Genomic DNA, 16,994 nt, shown 5'->3' on the forward strand with positions numbered 1-16,994 from the left:
TAGACTTTTCTGGGGTCGTTTGACCCCAGTACTCTTTCCTGCCATGGCAGGGGGTCGGACTTGATGATCTGCTCAGGTCTCTTCTGACCTTACAAACTATGAAACTAAGAAGAGATAATGGGACTAAATTCTCATTGGTTATAAAAGAAAATGATTCTATTGAAGTCCATACAGTTGCATTCTTAGCACAATTACAACCTTAGCACAGAATTTTGCATCAGTAAGTCATCAAAATTGTACTATGTGAGTATCAAATAGTCAGGCGTATTATGACAATGTATCTTTTCAGTAATGTTAGAATAACCTATGTTCAATGTTGGTGGAGCTTGAGTATGAAAACAGTTTAAAGCAACTATATTTTCAAATCAGGATCCCTGAAATGTCTTCACAAAAAGCTCACCAGCAACATGAATACAAACAGTGCCTTGTGTACACAAATGGGTGCCTCTGAAGACTTTAATTTTGTAGGCAAACAAGATGCCCAGATTTGATTATTTTGTTCCTGTTAGAAAGCCTGTCAGCATGGAACACCCTCCAAACCATTCTTACCTCAAAGTATCATTACTAAATGCAATGTCCACTCCTGGATGATTTGTGTCTAACTGACAGATACTTACTTTTGTTTACTGTTGTATTTACTGTTAACATTTAGCATGTTCACCTCATTATACCAAGGGCTAAATAAACTAACCTTTGATGATACTGTGATTGCACATTACTTAGTAACAGGACTAGGAAGAGCATGACAAAAGTGTGATAAGTTAATGCAGTACTCATTTAGCAATACTAGGGATTTAATAGTGTACCTTGATAATATTTTGCTGAAGATGGTATGAAAGGCAATCCCATGCGTTCCTGCAAAGTACAATATATGTAGGTTTGACTTGTGGAATAATTGGTACCATTACTGAACAATAAATCTGAAGGGCTGATGGGTGCTTGAATAAATCCATGTTTCTTCACATATCTGCTGTAGAGCTGTGCTTGCATACTGATTTAGATGTAAATAATACCAGACTTACTGGTTTGGGGAAATAATATGTAAAGCCTAGCTAAGTCTTCTAGTGAGCCTCCAGCTCACTAGAAGGAAACAACTGGGAAATAACATTGGAGAAATCACTGTCTGATTATAAACAGAATCTCTGGCTATGGAATGACACAGAGCCTCCAGCATGAAGTGCTCATATTCTAGGCTGCAGCTTCGTAGAGCTATCCAGCAAGGACAGAAGACAATCAGATCTAGACAAACTGTGGTGCAAATTTAACATCTGCAACTGCTACAAACTTCCAGATCACACAATTTGCTGTAATACCCAAAGGACCGCCATTGGTTTTGTACCTTGGAGGCAGCTGCTGTCCCTGTCAGTCAAGCACATTGTGTGATATCAGCTGCTAACATGTCCAGATCTATGTTTTGTTCATAAATAAAGTGCTGCGTGAAATGTGTTTTGCATGTGGGGATTGTTTTAGTTTTGTGTTTGGGGTACAAGCAATGTTTCACAATCACATTAGGAAACAGAAATTTGAGAATGAATATAAGGATGTAGTAGTGTTGAAGTGTTGTAGCCATGATGGTTCAGGATGTGGAAGATAGGTAAGGATTTTTTTGGGTTATATTTAATTGAACCACCTATATGGTTGGGAGGGCTCTTTGACAAGCTTTCTGATGTCAAGTAACATTCCTCAGGCCTAGAGAAGGAGACACCGGCTGAACTAAATAGCAGAAAGAAGAACCCATATAAATACAGTCTCCTTGGAGAGGAAGAGGAGGGTTTTGAGCTTGAAGTGAAGAGGTCTGAACAGGTAGTATGATAGACTAGGGAGCTAGCTAATGGAAGAGTGAAACTATTCAAGAAGGGAGAGGAAATTTTTTACCTGTAAAAAAGCAGGGTGATTAGTAGCAGTGTTAGTTAGGTTGTAATGAGCCATAAAACCACTATATGTATTCTGTTGAAACTTGAACTCAGTGCTCAGTGAGTGCATCTATACAAGACGATTTACTGGGCATTAGCCTAGCCTAGCCTAGCACAGTAAAGCAGCAGTGTCATTTAGCGCACATTAAATTTGTCTAATGTGTCATTTGCTAGTACCAGTATATACAAGTACTAGAAAAATGGCACCAGTCTCCACAAGGTGGGGAGAGCCGTCTCATTTCTGAGTGCAGTTGCCTCCCAGGCACACAGATGTCTCCAGTAGTGCAAAACGTGGCTGAGAATAGGATATATGACCGAGACAGTTGCAGCTTCTCCAGTATAATTATTTATAATTATTTACTTGATATTCATGCATATGTTTTGTTTTGGAATTCCAAAAATGTCTCCTCACCCCCTCCCCATTTATAATTTGATTACCACAACCTAATTATGTGTTATTTTTTAAAAGTTATTATTTTCAAATAGTGCTACATTTCTTCCCTCTTAAAAGATGAAAGATGTCATGTAATGAAGTTATTTACACAGGGGCTTATAATGTCACATAAATGACCTTTTTTGTACCTCTCATTGTTTTATATACATCTGTCATGCCATTTCTTACTTTTCTCTAAGGAAAAGAGTCCTATTCTCATTGGTCTTTTTGCATATGGAAATCTTTCTTTTTCTCAGATAATTTCCTTTGCCAGTGTCTGAATGTTCAATTCCTGCTATGTCAGTTTGGATCAGAATTGAATAGTTTATTACAGGGCATACCACCGATTTTTTTTTTTAATTCTTTTTTAATATAATACTTTTTAAAAAATTATTTTTAAGCACATTGAAGAAGAACAGATGTTTCAAATGCTGCAATTCATTAAGAAGCTATCACTATGTATGAGTAGATCAGATTGCCCTTTCTAAACTGCACAATCTTGCTGTTCCCTACATTAGATTTAATTTGGTATCAGTTCTCTATCTCTGATACTTTGGAGAACTCCTGAAGGATCACCTTGTTTTATTTAACCTATTGTAAACAATTTTTGTTATTCCAAATTTGCCTTGCTCCTCCATTTCCTAAAAAAGTTAAGAAAATTATCCATACCCTTTGTTCTTCTTGTAAGCACAAAAACTGCTATTTTCTTTGCAGTTGTTTTTTCCCCTCACTGGGTGTGGGTACATGAGACGTTTACTAATTACAGTTGCCTAATTAACTGTGCAGTAAACATCTTGGCATCAAAGCATACACCCCATTTATAACAGAAAAAAATGAATTTACTCTGCAGCTAATTTAACTAACTTATCCTGCTGTGGACTAAAAAAACTGTGTGCCCCAGCGTATTGACCCTAGGAGTCCCCTAGGAGCTGTGGCTGCTCCACTCTGGCTCCACAGGCTATACCTGAATAAATTGCAGTTTGTTATTCTGGCATTAAGTGCTCCCAGGTGCACATTCAAACAGCATACCCAGGAGCAATAAACTGCAGAGCCATAAGCTGCACAGTTCATTCAGGCACAATAATAGCAAGTGTAGATGTGTCCACCACTAACAAACATTGCACCAGATCCTCTCATGGAAATTATTATCAGTGAAACTTGAATATAGCTATACACCAGACTCTATGATTACAGGAAAAAAAATTAGAGACAGATGAACACATGTAGAAGAACATTTTACATTTTTCACTGAACAGCCACTTTCAGACATTGCTTGAGGGAAAATTACAAAACACCTTCAAATGTTTGGGCTTCACAATTCAAGAAGGATGTGGAGACGCTTGAGAGTCCAGAGGAAAGCCATGCACATAATCAGAGGACAGGATCATCAATTCCTGTAAAAAGGCCTTGTGAAGAAAGGCTGAGAGTGATAGGACTCCAGCCTGGAGAAGTGCAGGCTCATGGGTAACCTGGTGGCAGTCTATAAGTATATCGGGGTGTGCATCAGGATCTGTGGGAATGTCTGTTCACCAGAGTACCCCAAGGGATGACAAGGTCCAATGCTCACAAACCCCTGCAAGACTGTTTTAGGCTGGACATAAGGAAAATTTTCTTTACTGTCCGAGCCCCCAAGGCCTGGAATAGGCTCCCTCCAGAGGTAGCGCAAGCACCTACTCTGGACTCCTTTAAGAAGAGTTTGGACGTTTATCCGTCAACCCTAGCTGACTTCCTACCCTTGGGGCAGGGTGCTGGACTTGATACTCTCCCGAGGTCCCTTCCAGCCCTAATGTCTATGAAATTTATGTTGAGGTTGGGAACTAAGATTCAAAAGATGACTGGACACCAAGGACTGAACACTGATATTGACTTTGACTCCAGATAATCCTTTTTTATACAATAAATGGCCCACTTCTCTTTTGAAAGGTCTTGATCTTCCACTAAATATAGCATCACAGAATCATAGGAAAATATCACTAGCAGAAACCTAATGAGGTTATATAATCCAGCCCGCTTGCTCAAAGCAGGCTCATCCCTTTCTAAACCATTCTTGTCAAGTATCCAATCTGGTCTTGAAAGCTTCCAGGAATAGTGATTCTACAGTTTCTCTTGGTAGCCTGTTCCAAAGACTGGCCACCCTCATAGTCAGAAAGTTCCTCCTAGTCCCCAAACTAAATTGCCTTTGCTGAAGCCATTGCTCCTTTCTGACCCTATGGTGACAGACAAAAGCCCATTTCCATTCTTTGTATAACCGCATTTTAGGTATTTGAAGACTGTTATCAAACACTGCCTCAATCTTCTCGCCGCCAGACTATATCACCCTAGGTCTTTCAAACTTCCCCAAGGCTAATAATTGTTATTGTTCTGATATGGATTCTTTCCAACTGTGCACATCCTTATTTAAGTGTGCAAAACTGGATATGGTAAGGTCTCACCAGTGCTGAATAGAGAAGAAAAATAACTTCCCTTGATTTTTAAATGACATTCCGTTAATGCAAAAGCCAAAAGAGAGCTATTGGGGTTTTTTTTAGCAACAAGAGCACACTATGTGTGTTCTTGAAACATTGAGGTCCTTTTCTGCAATGCTGCAGTTTAGGCAATCATTTCCCTGGTCTGCCTGTGTTCATGCAATAATCCTATCCCAAGGGCAGGACTTTGCATGTGTTGTTGAGTCTCATCAAGGTATCTTTTCTTGTGTGATTTGCCTTAGGAATTTTTCCCTTATCCAGTTTCACAGCACTGCAGACTCCTTTTCATTTTTCATTTTGCCTCCTTTTTTCTCAGACCTGAAGAAGAAAGCATTTTATTATAAAGTCCTTTACGTAACAGCTGGCTTATTTCCTATTGACCAACCGCAGCTAAAAAGGTCCAAACACCTGTTGCCACAGAAAATGTGCTATTTGTTTTTAAGCTGCAGGGCATCCTTGGATTTCAGGTTTAATCACGTTGGTGTTCATTTTCTTAGCACAGGTGCAGCAGTGAACAGCAGCGAAAGCCTCCCTCCATCCTCCTCTGTCAATGACATCTCCTCCATGTCCACCGACCAGACCCTGGCATCTGATACTGACAGCAGCTTGGAAGCTTCTGCAGGACCCCTAGGTTGTTGCAGGTGACTAGCTGCCTGCCTGCGAAACCCAACGTTCTTCAGAAGATGATATAATTTAGGAGGAAAATAACAAGAATTAAAAAGATGGAAAGGAAGAGAAATAAAATATAAAAGATTTAAATGAAACAATACTCTTTTCAGCCTGCTTCTCCTACAAAGTTATGTAATGCTCAAGTGTATATTTAACTTCTAGTTGCTCTGCTTTGGTCTTCTTCCAATGATGCTTACTGCAAGAAAAAAAATGGAATTAAAGAAGCCTTTTTTTTCATAAAGTGTAAAATTAATGGCTGCAAAACCAGCAACCTGCAACTGTCCCTTTTTCACACTGGCATGACAAGGTGTGCAGTAGCCACTCAATATTTATGTGTGTGTATCTAACTTTATTTCCTCTCTGTTTTATCAACTTCTGCCTAACTAGACAGTTACAGATACACACACGCTGTTCTCAGCCTACATACAGCACTTATACACAGAAACATAGAGGTAAGATCAACAGTACGTGCAGCTGTGTATCTATATACACATAATTTTATATGTACACAGTGTGTGCTCAAACTCAACGGCCCATTTCATCTGATCTACATGCATACATCTGTAATATATTTCCAATATATAATCTGTTCTGTTTGTTCACTGATTAAATTTAAATCTCATAAGATTTGTAGAAGTGGGAATAACAAAATCAAGCTGAAGCTTCCTCAGACCCTTGAAGGTACAGCATTCAAATTTCAGCTGACATCTCTTACTTTTTAAAGAATGCTAATGTGTATGGAGAATGTATGCAATGGAGCTTCACAAGAACATGTGCTTTCATTTTGGGTACTGACATTTATTGCTTTGAATTTTAGAGGAGAGATGCTGAGCCAAGACTAGGTTAAAAGGCAGCACTTCTGTCTTTGGGAGATGTTTAGGTTGAGGATGGAAGTGTTTCTCAATTAATTTAAGACTACAGGGATTTGCTTTAGCACAAAACTTCCCATAGTGATCATGATGCAGTGAGTTTTGTTTCTTAGCTTACAGATCGGCTAATGATTATCCACTAGAATGTGTGTATGTTTGTTTTAGAGAATAAAGGGAAGATGGATAGGATCAGTCATGTATACATTTTTTATTAGGCCCTCAGCAAGTCGATATGACAAAGAAAGGACATTTGCAGCCTATTCACTTCATCTAGGTTTTATTTATTAAGTTTTTATTACTGAACTGTAATTGATTTTTTTTTTAAATAATCTCCCATGCAGGAACTCCACTACTTGAAAAGCACTGACTCTCTAACTGATTCCAGCTATTTTTGTTCCTTGTGATGTATTATTTGATTCCCCCCAAATGCTTTAGAACTAGGCTATACATACCACACCAGTAAAATGACTGACCAAACATTGACGTATTTTAAAATTAAAGCAAAGTCTATTAACAGGTAAGAGGTGGGCTGAGAGCATAATAATCAGGGCCATAGACAGCTTTGCATATTTTGAAGGTAATAAAGAGTAAATATCAATTGGATGTTGACAGATAAGAACAATTGGAACTTGCCGGGTTGAGTCTGGAATTTTGAAAGTATATAGCACCACTTCAGGTGGTGGTAAGTACAGAACAAAGTTTCCAGATGAAAAAGCAAGGAGAGTTTTTAGGTGGAAGAAATGTAACTGACTGAGTGGGAATTTAGTCAGGACTCTGGGTTTTAGATATTTCCTTTTAACTAACTGTACCATGTAATGTGAAATTACATTGTTCATGGTTTTATGCCTCCTGTAAATAATAGGAAGAGCTAATCTAAACAGGTTAGTTTACATTTGGATGGTTTGCGGCTCCATTAAATATCATCTATTAATATTGGACAACTGACAAACCTGCAATACTTAAATTGGGAAAGCATATATCAAGTGAGGTTTTGTTCAAGCAATACAAATTCTCCTCAAGGAAGTAAAATTAGAATAAAGTTAAATAACTGTACCCAGAGTAGGTACTTAGAGCAGTCTGCAAGTAAAAAATAATTTTCCTCAAGTATATTTTTGGTGGGTTTTTTTCCTCAATGAAATCTTATTTTCATATATTGAAAATAAAATTATGTAAAACACTTTCTAAACCTCAGAGCAGTAATTGTGAAAGCAATAACTATAAAACAGTGGAATAAAATACATTTAGCAATATTCTCTTAAAGCCATGAAACATCAAGTCCATGTTTAGCAATGTAACCCAAAGCCAGCATCAGTTCAAAGCCAATGCTTATGAAAGTTTTTAAAGACACAAAGGCAATAATACTGAGGGTGATTTCTTAGCAATAATAAATGGTTATCAGGTTCAGGTTTCAACTGTCATACATTAACAAAAGTAAAATGCAGAAAATTAGTATCTACTTTTTAACTCTTTGATGTGTACCATTTTGGGTATCATCTCAACCAGACACAGGATGAGCCTCTTGGAGTGACAGATAATTAGATTCATGCAATTGCAAACACATTATAGATTTGGAGACTTAAATAGCTGTCGTAGTGTTTTGTTGCTAACGTTAATTGCTAGAAAGGCAGAAGCAACAAGGCATTCAATCAACAGAGGTATTTATGGCATAGGAGAGGGGTTGTCAACTGGGGGTACACATACCTTGGGAGTATGGGAGTACTTGAGAAGGCTGTAGCTGGGGGCAAGGGAAGCTTGCATGTGGTCATTGCCGCCACTCCACATTCAGCCATGCCAGTCTGCCACCCCACCACCACTCTGCATTTGGCTGTGCTCCCCGCCCCCACCCAGTGTCTGGCTACATGCCGTCCCACCCCCTGCTCCATGTCCAGCTGCCAGGGGTATACAGCTCTGCATCCAGCTACCGGGGGTACATTGACTCAAAAAGGTTGAAAATCTATGGAATAGGAGACTTTTGTGTGCCATCTTTTAAAACCAGCATCGTTTATTTTAACTGTTCATTCCTCCATAGGTTTATGTTTATGTCCAGTCACCATATAAGATGTTCCAGTTGTTGGCACTATATGAATCTGAAAGGAAAAGGGAGGGTGGCGGGGAGGAGAATTTCAATGTATTCTTTAGAGCCTGGTTTCAGCATTGCCTAGGTTTCATTGAAATCAGTCAACTTACATGGCTTACTGTGTGCTTTAGTCCTTTGTGGAACTGGGATGGACTTAAGCATATGCTGCAATGTTTTTGCAGAAGTAGGCTCTAAGACAACAATTATTACATTGCTTTTAGACTTTAGATGTATCATTCTTCTTTATGAGCAGTTCTGCTCTCTGGGGAGATGCAAATTGTCCACACTGGAAACCAGAACAGTCATCACCACATGAGAAATAGCAGTTGGTGGTTCTGCTTCTGTCAGAGAAGTACTGTTGCTCAGGATCTGGAAGTAACTAACACACAGTCTTACACAAGTCTTAGAAGTTCCAGGCATCTGTCTTCAAAGTCTTTTCTTCAATTATCTAGCCAGCATGAAATGATGAATGTTCTTATTCTTTTTCATGCCAGTGTTCTTTCAAAACAACCTCTGTTTTTGATTTAAAAAAAAAATAATAAACACCTTTCATTTGCAGTTTTCCAAGTGCTTTGCAACTGTGAGTGGTAGTATCACAACTGTATAGATGCAGAAAATGAAAGATGTGGTAGCTTAGTATCAGATTTTTTTCATGGTATTTAGGCACTTAAACAATCAGATAGTTACCTAGTGAGGTTTCTAAAAGTTCCTAGGTGCCTAGGTCTACTGAAACTAATAAGTGAGCCACCTCAGACCTTTCTGTGAAGACTTTCAGGTGCACCAGATCCTAATTGAACCTGTAGGGTCTTCCACTTAAGGGTGAGCTTAGGCCAGCTTAGGAGCAATGATTTCCTATAGAGTGAATGGGGAGACTGAAAGACCTACCAAGGATGATCCAAATCACCAAGTCACTCAGCAGGAAAGGAACCAGAACTAGTTGGAGGGAGACTGTAGCTACTAGAATCTACCCAAAGTCAAGTGAGCTGAGAAGTTGTTTCTGACAAAGGAGGCACTGTCATTGAGACCATTCAGAGGGCATGCAGCAAGCTCAGTATAAAGCCACACAACTGTTTGCTTGATGGGTGAAGGAAGGAGGTGCTGACCTCATTAGCTTGGTAAAGAAGGCATTCGCCTAGATGGCAGGAGTCCAAGGTTCTGGTCCCTGGTGCTAGAATGATTCATGTTAAGACTCATCGGCTAAAAAACATGCACCTCTGAAAGCCAGGAGCCAATCTCCTATTTCCTAGAAAATACTCAACACCCTCTAGCATTGCACCTACTGATGAGCTCTTAAGAGTCTCAGGGCTACCTGTCAATCCCAAATAGCTTAAGCACATGCATGCTCAGGTGAGCAAAGATGGTGGTATTCCCAAACATGCACTTGTACACATAGAATCAGTTTTCAGTAGAAACTTAGGTCTCATAGAATTTCTCTTGCAGTAACTGGATAAGCATGCCCATCATGCGTGCTACAAGAAATTCTACAAAGACCTAAGTTTCTGCTGAAAACTGACTTCTGTGGACGTTTCAACTAAAGAGCAACTTAAGTGCCTAAGCCCCTTTTTTGTGATCTAGTCATTAAGTGGCTTTACCTGAGTTAGATAGCTGGCCATTAGCTGAGTGAGGAATGGAACTTAATTTTTTTTTATTATTAATCCTTGTTCTTTACTCAATAGAGTAAAAATATAGAAAGGAGAGAAGTGACTGAAGAACCTGACAAGCAATTCTTTCATTCTCAGATGGAACATGTGCTAAGTTTCTGGATGGTATCAGATTCCTATAGGAAAGGTACCAATGTTTCTGACAGATGGATAGGTTTCCATGTTGAGTTTGCCTTTAGACAGTTTTTTGAAAATGGAAAGGTTCTGGACCCAAATTATCTACAGCTGTTAATATATCTACTCAGGAGCCACTAAACTAAATAGGAGCAATTTTTTCAGCATTCTCTGGGTATGTTCCGTGAAAAATTGAATACATTTTTAGAGAATTAAATATTTATTTTAAGTTGTTCATGTCTGATTCCCTGTGCTGTTTGAAATATAAAAGTAGGCACAAGCTTAAATACAAAACAGTTTAAATTGGAGCAAATGTAGGTTTGGTGAAAAAAGCAGTGAAAAAACTAATGAGTTCTTAATACATCCCTAATTCACTGAAGTTTTTCTTAGGTTTTTTTTTTTTTTAAATGTTCACCTCAATTATTCTATACATCTGTTACTCCAAGAGGTGGCAACCTCAGCTAAATCAGGTGAGGCTTCACTGGTGCCATTTTGCTAAATTTATAAACAAAAGGTGACATCCACAAGATTGGTTTCACCATCAAGTTTCTCAATGAAGCTTACTTAAGAAAATACACGTGTCAGTGCCTTTTGGATCTTTGTAATATTGCCACTTAGTTAAATGTAATCCAAAGCAATATCATTCAATGGAGCTGATCAGGAATTATCCAACACAGCATTTTTCTAATGTAAAGACAGGTTTGTTTTTTTTAAACCAAATGTTTCAAAAACCAACAAACAAAAAGCTTAATTTAGATAAATAGGCCAGTTAAAAAAAATTTGAAACAGTTCTGAAACTGTTAAAACATTCTGAAATTGTAATCTGTAAAAAGAAAGAATTTTATTTTTTTATTTGAGAAGATCTTCTCATTTTACATTTTAGCTACTTTATACTAAAGAAGCGTAATAATATTTCTGAAGAAAAAATTGAAATGATGTTTAGTTTTATTGACTGAGCTAATCCAAGTATTTTTGGATCCTTAACCCTTGGCTTTGTCTTCTCTTCTTTTTTTCAATTACAATTTTTCATCCAGTCCAGGGTGGGAAAATTTTCATGACCTTAGAAATATTCATAGAACAAGAAAAAACATGTTCCACTAAGTTTTACTACTCAGTGCTTCTTGGGAGATAAAGACAACATTAATACCTACAGGGAAGCAGGTTAATTTTTTCCTTTAGTAGTAGGACAAACACAGGTCTAGGTTAATTGCTTATTTTAAGTTTACCTAGGCAAATTTTTTTCTGTGTGTTTGTGTATGTGTGTTCGTGTGCATGTGTGTGATTTGCTAAGTTCCTGATTTACTAATATTTGATCCAAGTTTCTCAATGAGGAAAAAATGTCATAATATTACCATGGATCTTCAAGAATCTGAAGGTTGAGCTTGCTTGAATTTATACCGGTTTAAAATAAGATTTTGACATAATGCAGGCTCAAAAACTGACTCTTTTACCCCTTGTGTTTTATTTTTAGCAGCTAACAAAAATAGTGTGTAGGGGAATAAAATATTCCAGAGGCATGTAATATTTTAATTAGAAAAAAAACCGCTGTAAACATCTTAATATGTTGTCTATATTGACAATTTGGAAAATAGCCCTGTCCAGTGGAATTCAGTGGAATCCACCTGATACATTAGGGACTTGTCAGTAAGATCTGAATTTTTTGGTTGTGTTGTTTTTTTTTTTAAGTATTGATTGTAATAGCTGAATTATTTCTATTTCATTTCTGACAAATGACAGGGTAAGGCTTTAAAGAAGGCTCGAGTCTGCTAAAGGAATGTAGAAAACATCAGCTGAGGTGCCTTTTCTAGCTGAGGGTGCACATACTCAACAGTGATGGCTTCTTTGGGAGAGAAGTCTATTCCCAACTTATATATTGTTTCAGATATGGGGACCTGTTTTCTTTTGCTAATTTCCACTGAACAGGGCCATTCTTTTCTTCTGGAAGGAAAGATATTTTCAGTCTAAATAACTGTATGGATTTCCCGCTTTGTAACTAATATGAAGTAATCACACACACGCTCTGTTAGATCTTTTTTACAACAGGCCACTGTATGCTTAAATGTGGTTGAAGATTTTCAGTCCATGTACTGATTAATGTACAACAGATGAAAGTACAAGAGGCATTAGTGTCTATAGGAATTTATGTATATTTAGTAAATTGAGTAAGTGGGACTTATGGCCAGTATACATTACAAGAACAAAAACCAATCTCCAAAACCTAATTACCAAGACCAACTGTTCACCTTGTCATGTCTATCTTGTAATAATAAGACTTAAATTACACCTGCCTGTACTTCTGCATGATTGGACTTCAAAATATAACTAACAATGACAAGGAGAGTAACATCAGTGTTGAGAAAAGTAATTTAATAAGCACAGAGAACCAACCAACAGTTCAGCATCAAGACTGGAAGATGAGAAATGTCCAATCTTGTTTCAGGGCCTTAGTTGGAAAGGATAGCCAGAGCCAGTCAGCATGGATGAACTGAAGTAATGTCTTTTAAAGGAACTGAATATGTTTCCATTTTGTTTTCGTCTTAAACTGTTTTCTTTTTATCTTTCTTTGTTCCCAGTCTATGTTGTGAGGGGATTGTGGGGGCCTTAGCATCATTTGTCAACATTTTGTGGTTTAATGTTGAGTCACTGGACTCATATTTCTGTCTGAGTTATTAAAAAAAGCAGAAGAGAATCTTTCTTTTTTTTCCTCTTGTGCCAGAAAGGAAATCTGCTTGGCATTTTCCTTGGGAAGGTACTTTTCACCGGTGGCCTTGCTTTAGTAACTTACAGGTTTGTTGGTTTTTTTTTTTTAATTTTATGCCTAGTCCAGATAAATAGCAAGCCACAGTAGAGAAACAACATAGATTTTGGTGGCCTCTTAGATGTTTCTTTTGCACATTAACTTTCAATGAACTTTCAATGAAACTAATGAGTCTCAATGTCACGTGTGAGCAGGATTTGAATGAAATACTTTAGAAATTGCACCGCTATGAGTGTACATTGGAGTGTACCTTAGAGCTTTACAATACTGAAGCCATCTTACCTATGAAGAAGCTGTAATTAATGCAGTGATTCTCAACCAGGGTGCCAGGGAACTCAGCGGTGCTGGCAGCTGCTTTGAAGGATGATGCAAAGTATGAGGAGATAAGAGAGGTAAATGGACCTAAGTAGATATGTGAAACAGATGATCCAGGCTCAGGCTTGTTCCTGCCTGGCCAGTCTTCCACCCTTACTGCCTAGACCCTGTGTAATGAGGTAAGCATTATAATATATAAATTAGTTTCTGAAATTAGGTGTCAGTCAATTCCCAAACGTTATGGAGGGGTGTCTTGAGTCCGAAATGAACTCTGAGTAAATGAACTACTGTGCTAATGGGTAAACTGCACTTCTTTTATGATAGGGAGGACCTACAGAAGCCTTGGGTACCATTGAAGCTTTATTTTAAACAGTTAAGATGATCATTAAATTGTCGGATAAGCTTATGCAAACCCTTCTGCACAGAGATGAATTTCACCTACTATGTATGTGATCTTGTAGAAATGCCTGTATGTCTAGCATGAGATGTCCTGACTGTTCTAGAAAGTAATAGTCTGGCTGTGTTCAAAGTAGAAGCCTTATTTCTTAAGATAGTTATATTCTGGAATCCTGTTTAATTTATATGTAGATGGGTGTGCAAGAAGAGGCCCGGTAAGAGGAACACAGTAAGCTCACCTCTGTTTTCTTGTTCCTTTTCCTTGAACCTTATGAAAACTGGGGGGAAAAGTATATTCCAGAAAATGTGGGCAGAGGAGGCACAAAAGTCAGTGGGCAATCTATGAAATCAATTCCTTCATCTTAATTTATCTTTATAGTTCCAGAGAACTGTGTAGCAGCTTTATTGTCCATGAGATTCAGGCATTTTTCATGTAAGGTTGAGTGAGAGTTAAGGTATTTCTCTTTGGCTATATTCTTCGAAATGGTCATGAACAATTAATTTTCTTGAGTAAAGAAGGTTAACACTGGGGAAGTGTTACATCCCTTTAAAGAAATTTTAAAAAAAGAAATAGAGGCATGCAGCTGTTAATCATTTAGGGGCCTCATTTCCAGAAGCCCTGAACACGAAGTTGAAGGGTATGGTAGAGAAAGTTAATTTCTCATAGCCTGTAAATGAGCAACTATGTGCACCAATTTTAAATGGAAAGTCTGTAAGACCAAGTCTTTAAGACGATCCTCCAGGCCCAAAGGATAACAGTTTCTGAGAGAAGCAAGGAGGATAAGAGTACTCAGAAACCCCCTTGGCTCAGCAAGGGCATTTAGCAATGCCTGAGGAGTAAAAGCGGGGTGTACAACCCATGGAAGGGAAGAACTATCACCAAGGAGGAGTGTAGGAGGTCTATTAGGAAGGCCAAGGCAGAGATGGAACTCAGGCTAGCATCCAGGATTAAGGACAACAAAAAGTCAAGTCCTTTTTCAAGTACATTGGGAGCAAGAAGAGGGTACCAGGCAATGTAGAGGCCCTGCAAGGCGCAAACAGTAATCTTGTGGCTATGCTAGACAAGAAAGCTGATATTTTTAACAGTGTCTTTGCCTCTGTTTTCTTGAACAGGGACCGGGACGTCCCACCTACCAGAGGTAGGGACAATTTTGGAGATATCTCTGTCAGGCCTTCAGTCAGCGCAGATGTAGTTAGGAATCTTCTGGAAGGGATAGACATCTTCTGCAGGTCCAGATGCCCTCCACCCAAGGTTGTTGAGGGAGCTGCCAGGGATCATCACGGAGCCCTTGGCCCGGCTGTATGAGCACTCAAGGTCATCTGGCACCCAGGTGCCGGGGGATTGGAACCTGGCTAATGTGGTTTCAATTTTCAAGAAAGGGAGGAGGGAGGACCCAGGTAACTATAGGCCTGTAAGCCTCACCTTGGTGCTCAGGAAGATCTTGGAGAGAATCATCAAGGAGCACATCCGTGAGGGGCCAGCAGGGGAGATCATTCTCAAGGGCAATCAGCATGGGTTCATCAAAGGCAGGTCCTCCCTGACCAACTTGGTTGCCATTTATGACCAGGTGACTAAATCCTTGGATGATGGTGTTGCCGTGGATGTAGTCTTTCTAGACTTTAAGAAGGCCTTTGACACTGTCTCTCACCCCATCCTCATCAATAAATTAAGTAACTGTGGCATTGATGCCTACACAGTTGGATGGGTAAAAAATTGGCTGATGGGGTGCACCCAGAGAGTAGTGGTGGATGGGTCGTACTCAAGCTGGCGAGATGTGAGCAGTGGGGTACCCCAGGGCTCAGTCCTTGGACCCACACTGTTTAACATCATCAGTGACTTGGATGAGGGAATGGAAAGCACACTGTCCAAGTTTGCTGATGACACTAAGATGTGGAGAGAGGTGGGCACACTTGAAGGGAGACAGAGGCTGCAAATAGACTTAGACAGACTACAAAAGTGGGCAGATGAGAATAAGATGAGGTTCAACATCGATAAATGCAGAGTGCTGCACCTTTGGAGAAGGAATTCACAGCATACATACAGGCTGGGGAGTTCCCCTCTTGAAAGCACAGAGGTGGAACCAGATCTTGGAGTCATTATTTACTCCAAGATGAACATGAGCCGCCAATGCCAGACTGCAGCCAGCAAGGTCAGCCATATCTTGTCATGCATCCAAAGATGTATCTCAAGCCGGTCCAGAGAGGTGATGCTCCCCCTTTGTGTGACACTGGTCAGGCTGCAGTTGCAGTACTGTATCCAGTACTGGACACCGCACTTCAAAAGGGATGTCGCCAACTTAGAGAGGGCTCAGAGGAGGGCCACCCACTTGACGAGAGGGCAGCAGGACAGGCCCTATGAGGAGAGACTGAGGGACCTAACCTGTTCAGCCTCAGCAAGAGGAGGCTGAGGGGGGAACCTGGTGGCTGTCTACAAACGCATCAGGGGAGATCAACAGCAAATAGGTAGAGCCCTTTTTTCCCCAGCACCACCTGGGGTGATGAGGAACAATGGTAATAAGCTGATGGAGAACAGGTTTAGGTTAGAGATCAGAAGGCAATTTTTTACAGTTAGGGTGGCCAAAATCTGGAACCAACTTCCCAGAAAAGTGTTTCTTGCCCCTACCTTGGGCAAATTCAAGAGGAGGTTGGATGATCACCTGTCTGGGGTCTTGTGAACCCAGCAATCATTCCTGCCTGTGGCAGGGGGGTCAGGCTAGATGATCTGTTCAGGTCCCTCTTGACCCTAGCTACTATGAAACTATGAAATGATAAGTCTTTCAGAGTAATAACAAAATGCAATCGTGGGTGGTTGAGGGGAGTGGGAGAGGGATTTAAAGAAATCCTATCAGATTAGACCAATTTATATTCCTTCTGTGCCTGCCAGAATCTAAGGGACAGAAGCATTCTGAGATTTGTAAATCATTGACTAGCAAGGAATTCAACTGGCTTCTTGTATTTACTTAGACACACTGAAATTATGGCATGCACAGCTGATAGCTCTGCACTTAATCCAAACCACCTTAATTTGCAGGGACAGTGAAAGCTGGATTTGAATCTTAGGCTCCAAACATGGAAAATGGTAGGGGGAGCAGGTGGCTATTTTCTAGACACTGCCGATTTAACTAAAATCTGCTAAGAGTGGTGATTGGGACAATGGGAATTGAAAGGAATGTTATCTTAAAGACATGGTACAGACAGTCAAAAAGCCTGAGGCTGTACTGACCCAGTCTCTGCAGGTTAGTATAAACTGCATAGATTAAATTGAAACAGAAGTAAACAGACAGTTTACTTTGATTCAGGAAATCCAGCCACATGCCTGCACTG

General features: G+C 39.4%; 1 protein-coding gene and 2 long non-coding RNA genes across 8 annotated transcripts in view; 2 read left to right on the plus strand and 1 right to left on the minus strand.

Annotated features, from left to right (window-relative positions):
- Positions 1-1,051, plus strand: part of LOC109322065 — a 3,076-nt gene extending 2,025 nt beyond the window's left edge. Inside the window, exon 3 of the long non-coding RNA XR_002104301.1 lies at positions 115-1,051. This is a non-coding gene — a long non-coding RNA (uncharacterized LOC109322065). The remainder of the gene's footprint in view (positions 1-114) is intronic.
- The window catches only part of MAPK10 (mitogen-activated protein kinase 10), a 408,832-nt gene extending 403,254 nt beyond the window's left edge, over positions 1-5,578 (plus strand). For 3 of the 6 annotated variants that reach the window (XM_019552886.1, XM_019552888.1, XM_019552889.1), the window contains one exon: positions 5,314-5,456. In XM_019552886.1, the coding sequence (XP_019408431.1) occupies positions 5,314-5,456 (143 nt within the window). Of the gene's footprint in view, positions 1-5,308 lie in introns of all 6 variants that reach the window. The other 3 variants (XM_019552885.1, XM_019552884.1, XM_019552887.1) reach the window with 2 other exon arrangements.
- Positions 5,393-16,994, minus strand: LOC109322063. The gene is made up of 3 exons (XR_002104299.1): positions 16,960-16,994; positions 8,823-8,937; positions 5,393-5,485 (listed from the first exon to the last, which is right to left on the minus strand). It is a non-coding gene; the product is annotated as an uncharacterized LOC109322063 (long non-coding RNA).

This window comes from Crocodylus porosus, unplaced genomic scaffold (assembly GCF_001723895.1).
Source record: "Crocodylus porosus isolate Cpor-Errol unplaced genomic scaffold, CroPor_comp1, whole genome shotgun sequence".
Classification (NCBI taxonomy): Eukaryota; Metazoa; Chordata; order Crocodylia; family Crocodylidae; genus Crocodylus; species Crocodylus porosus.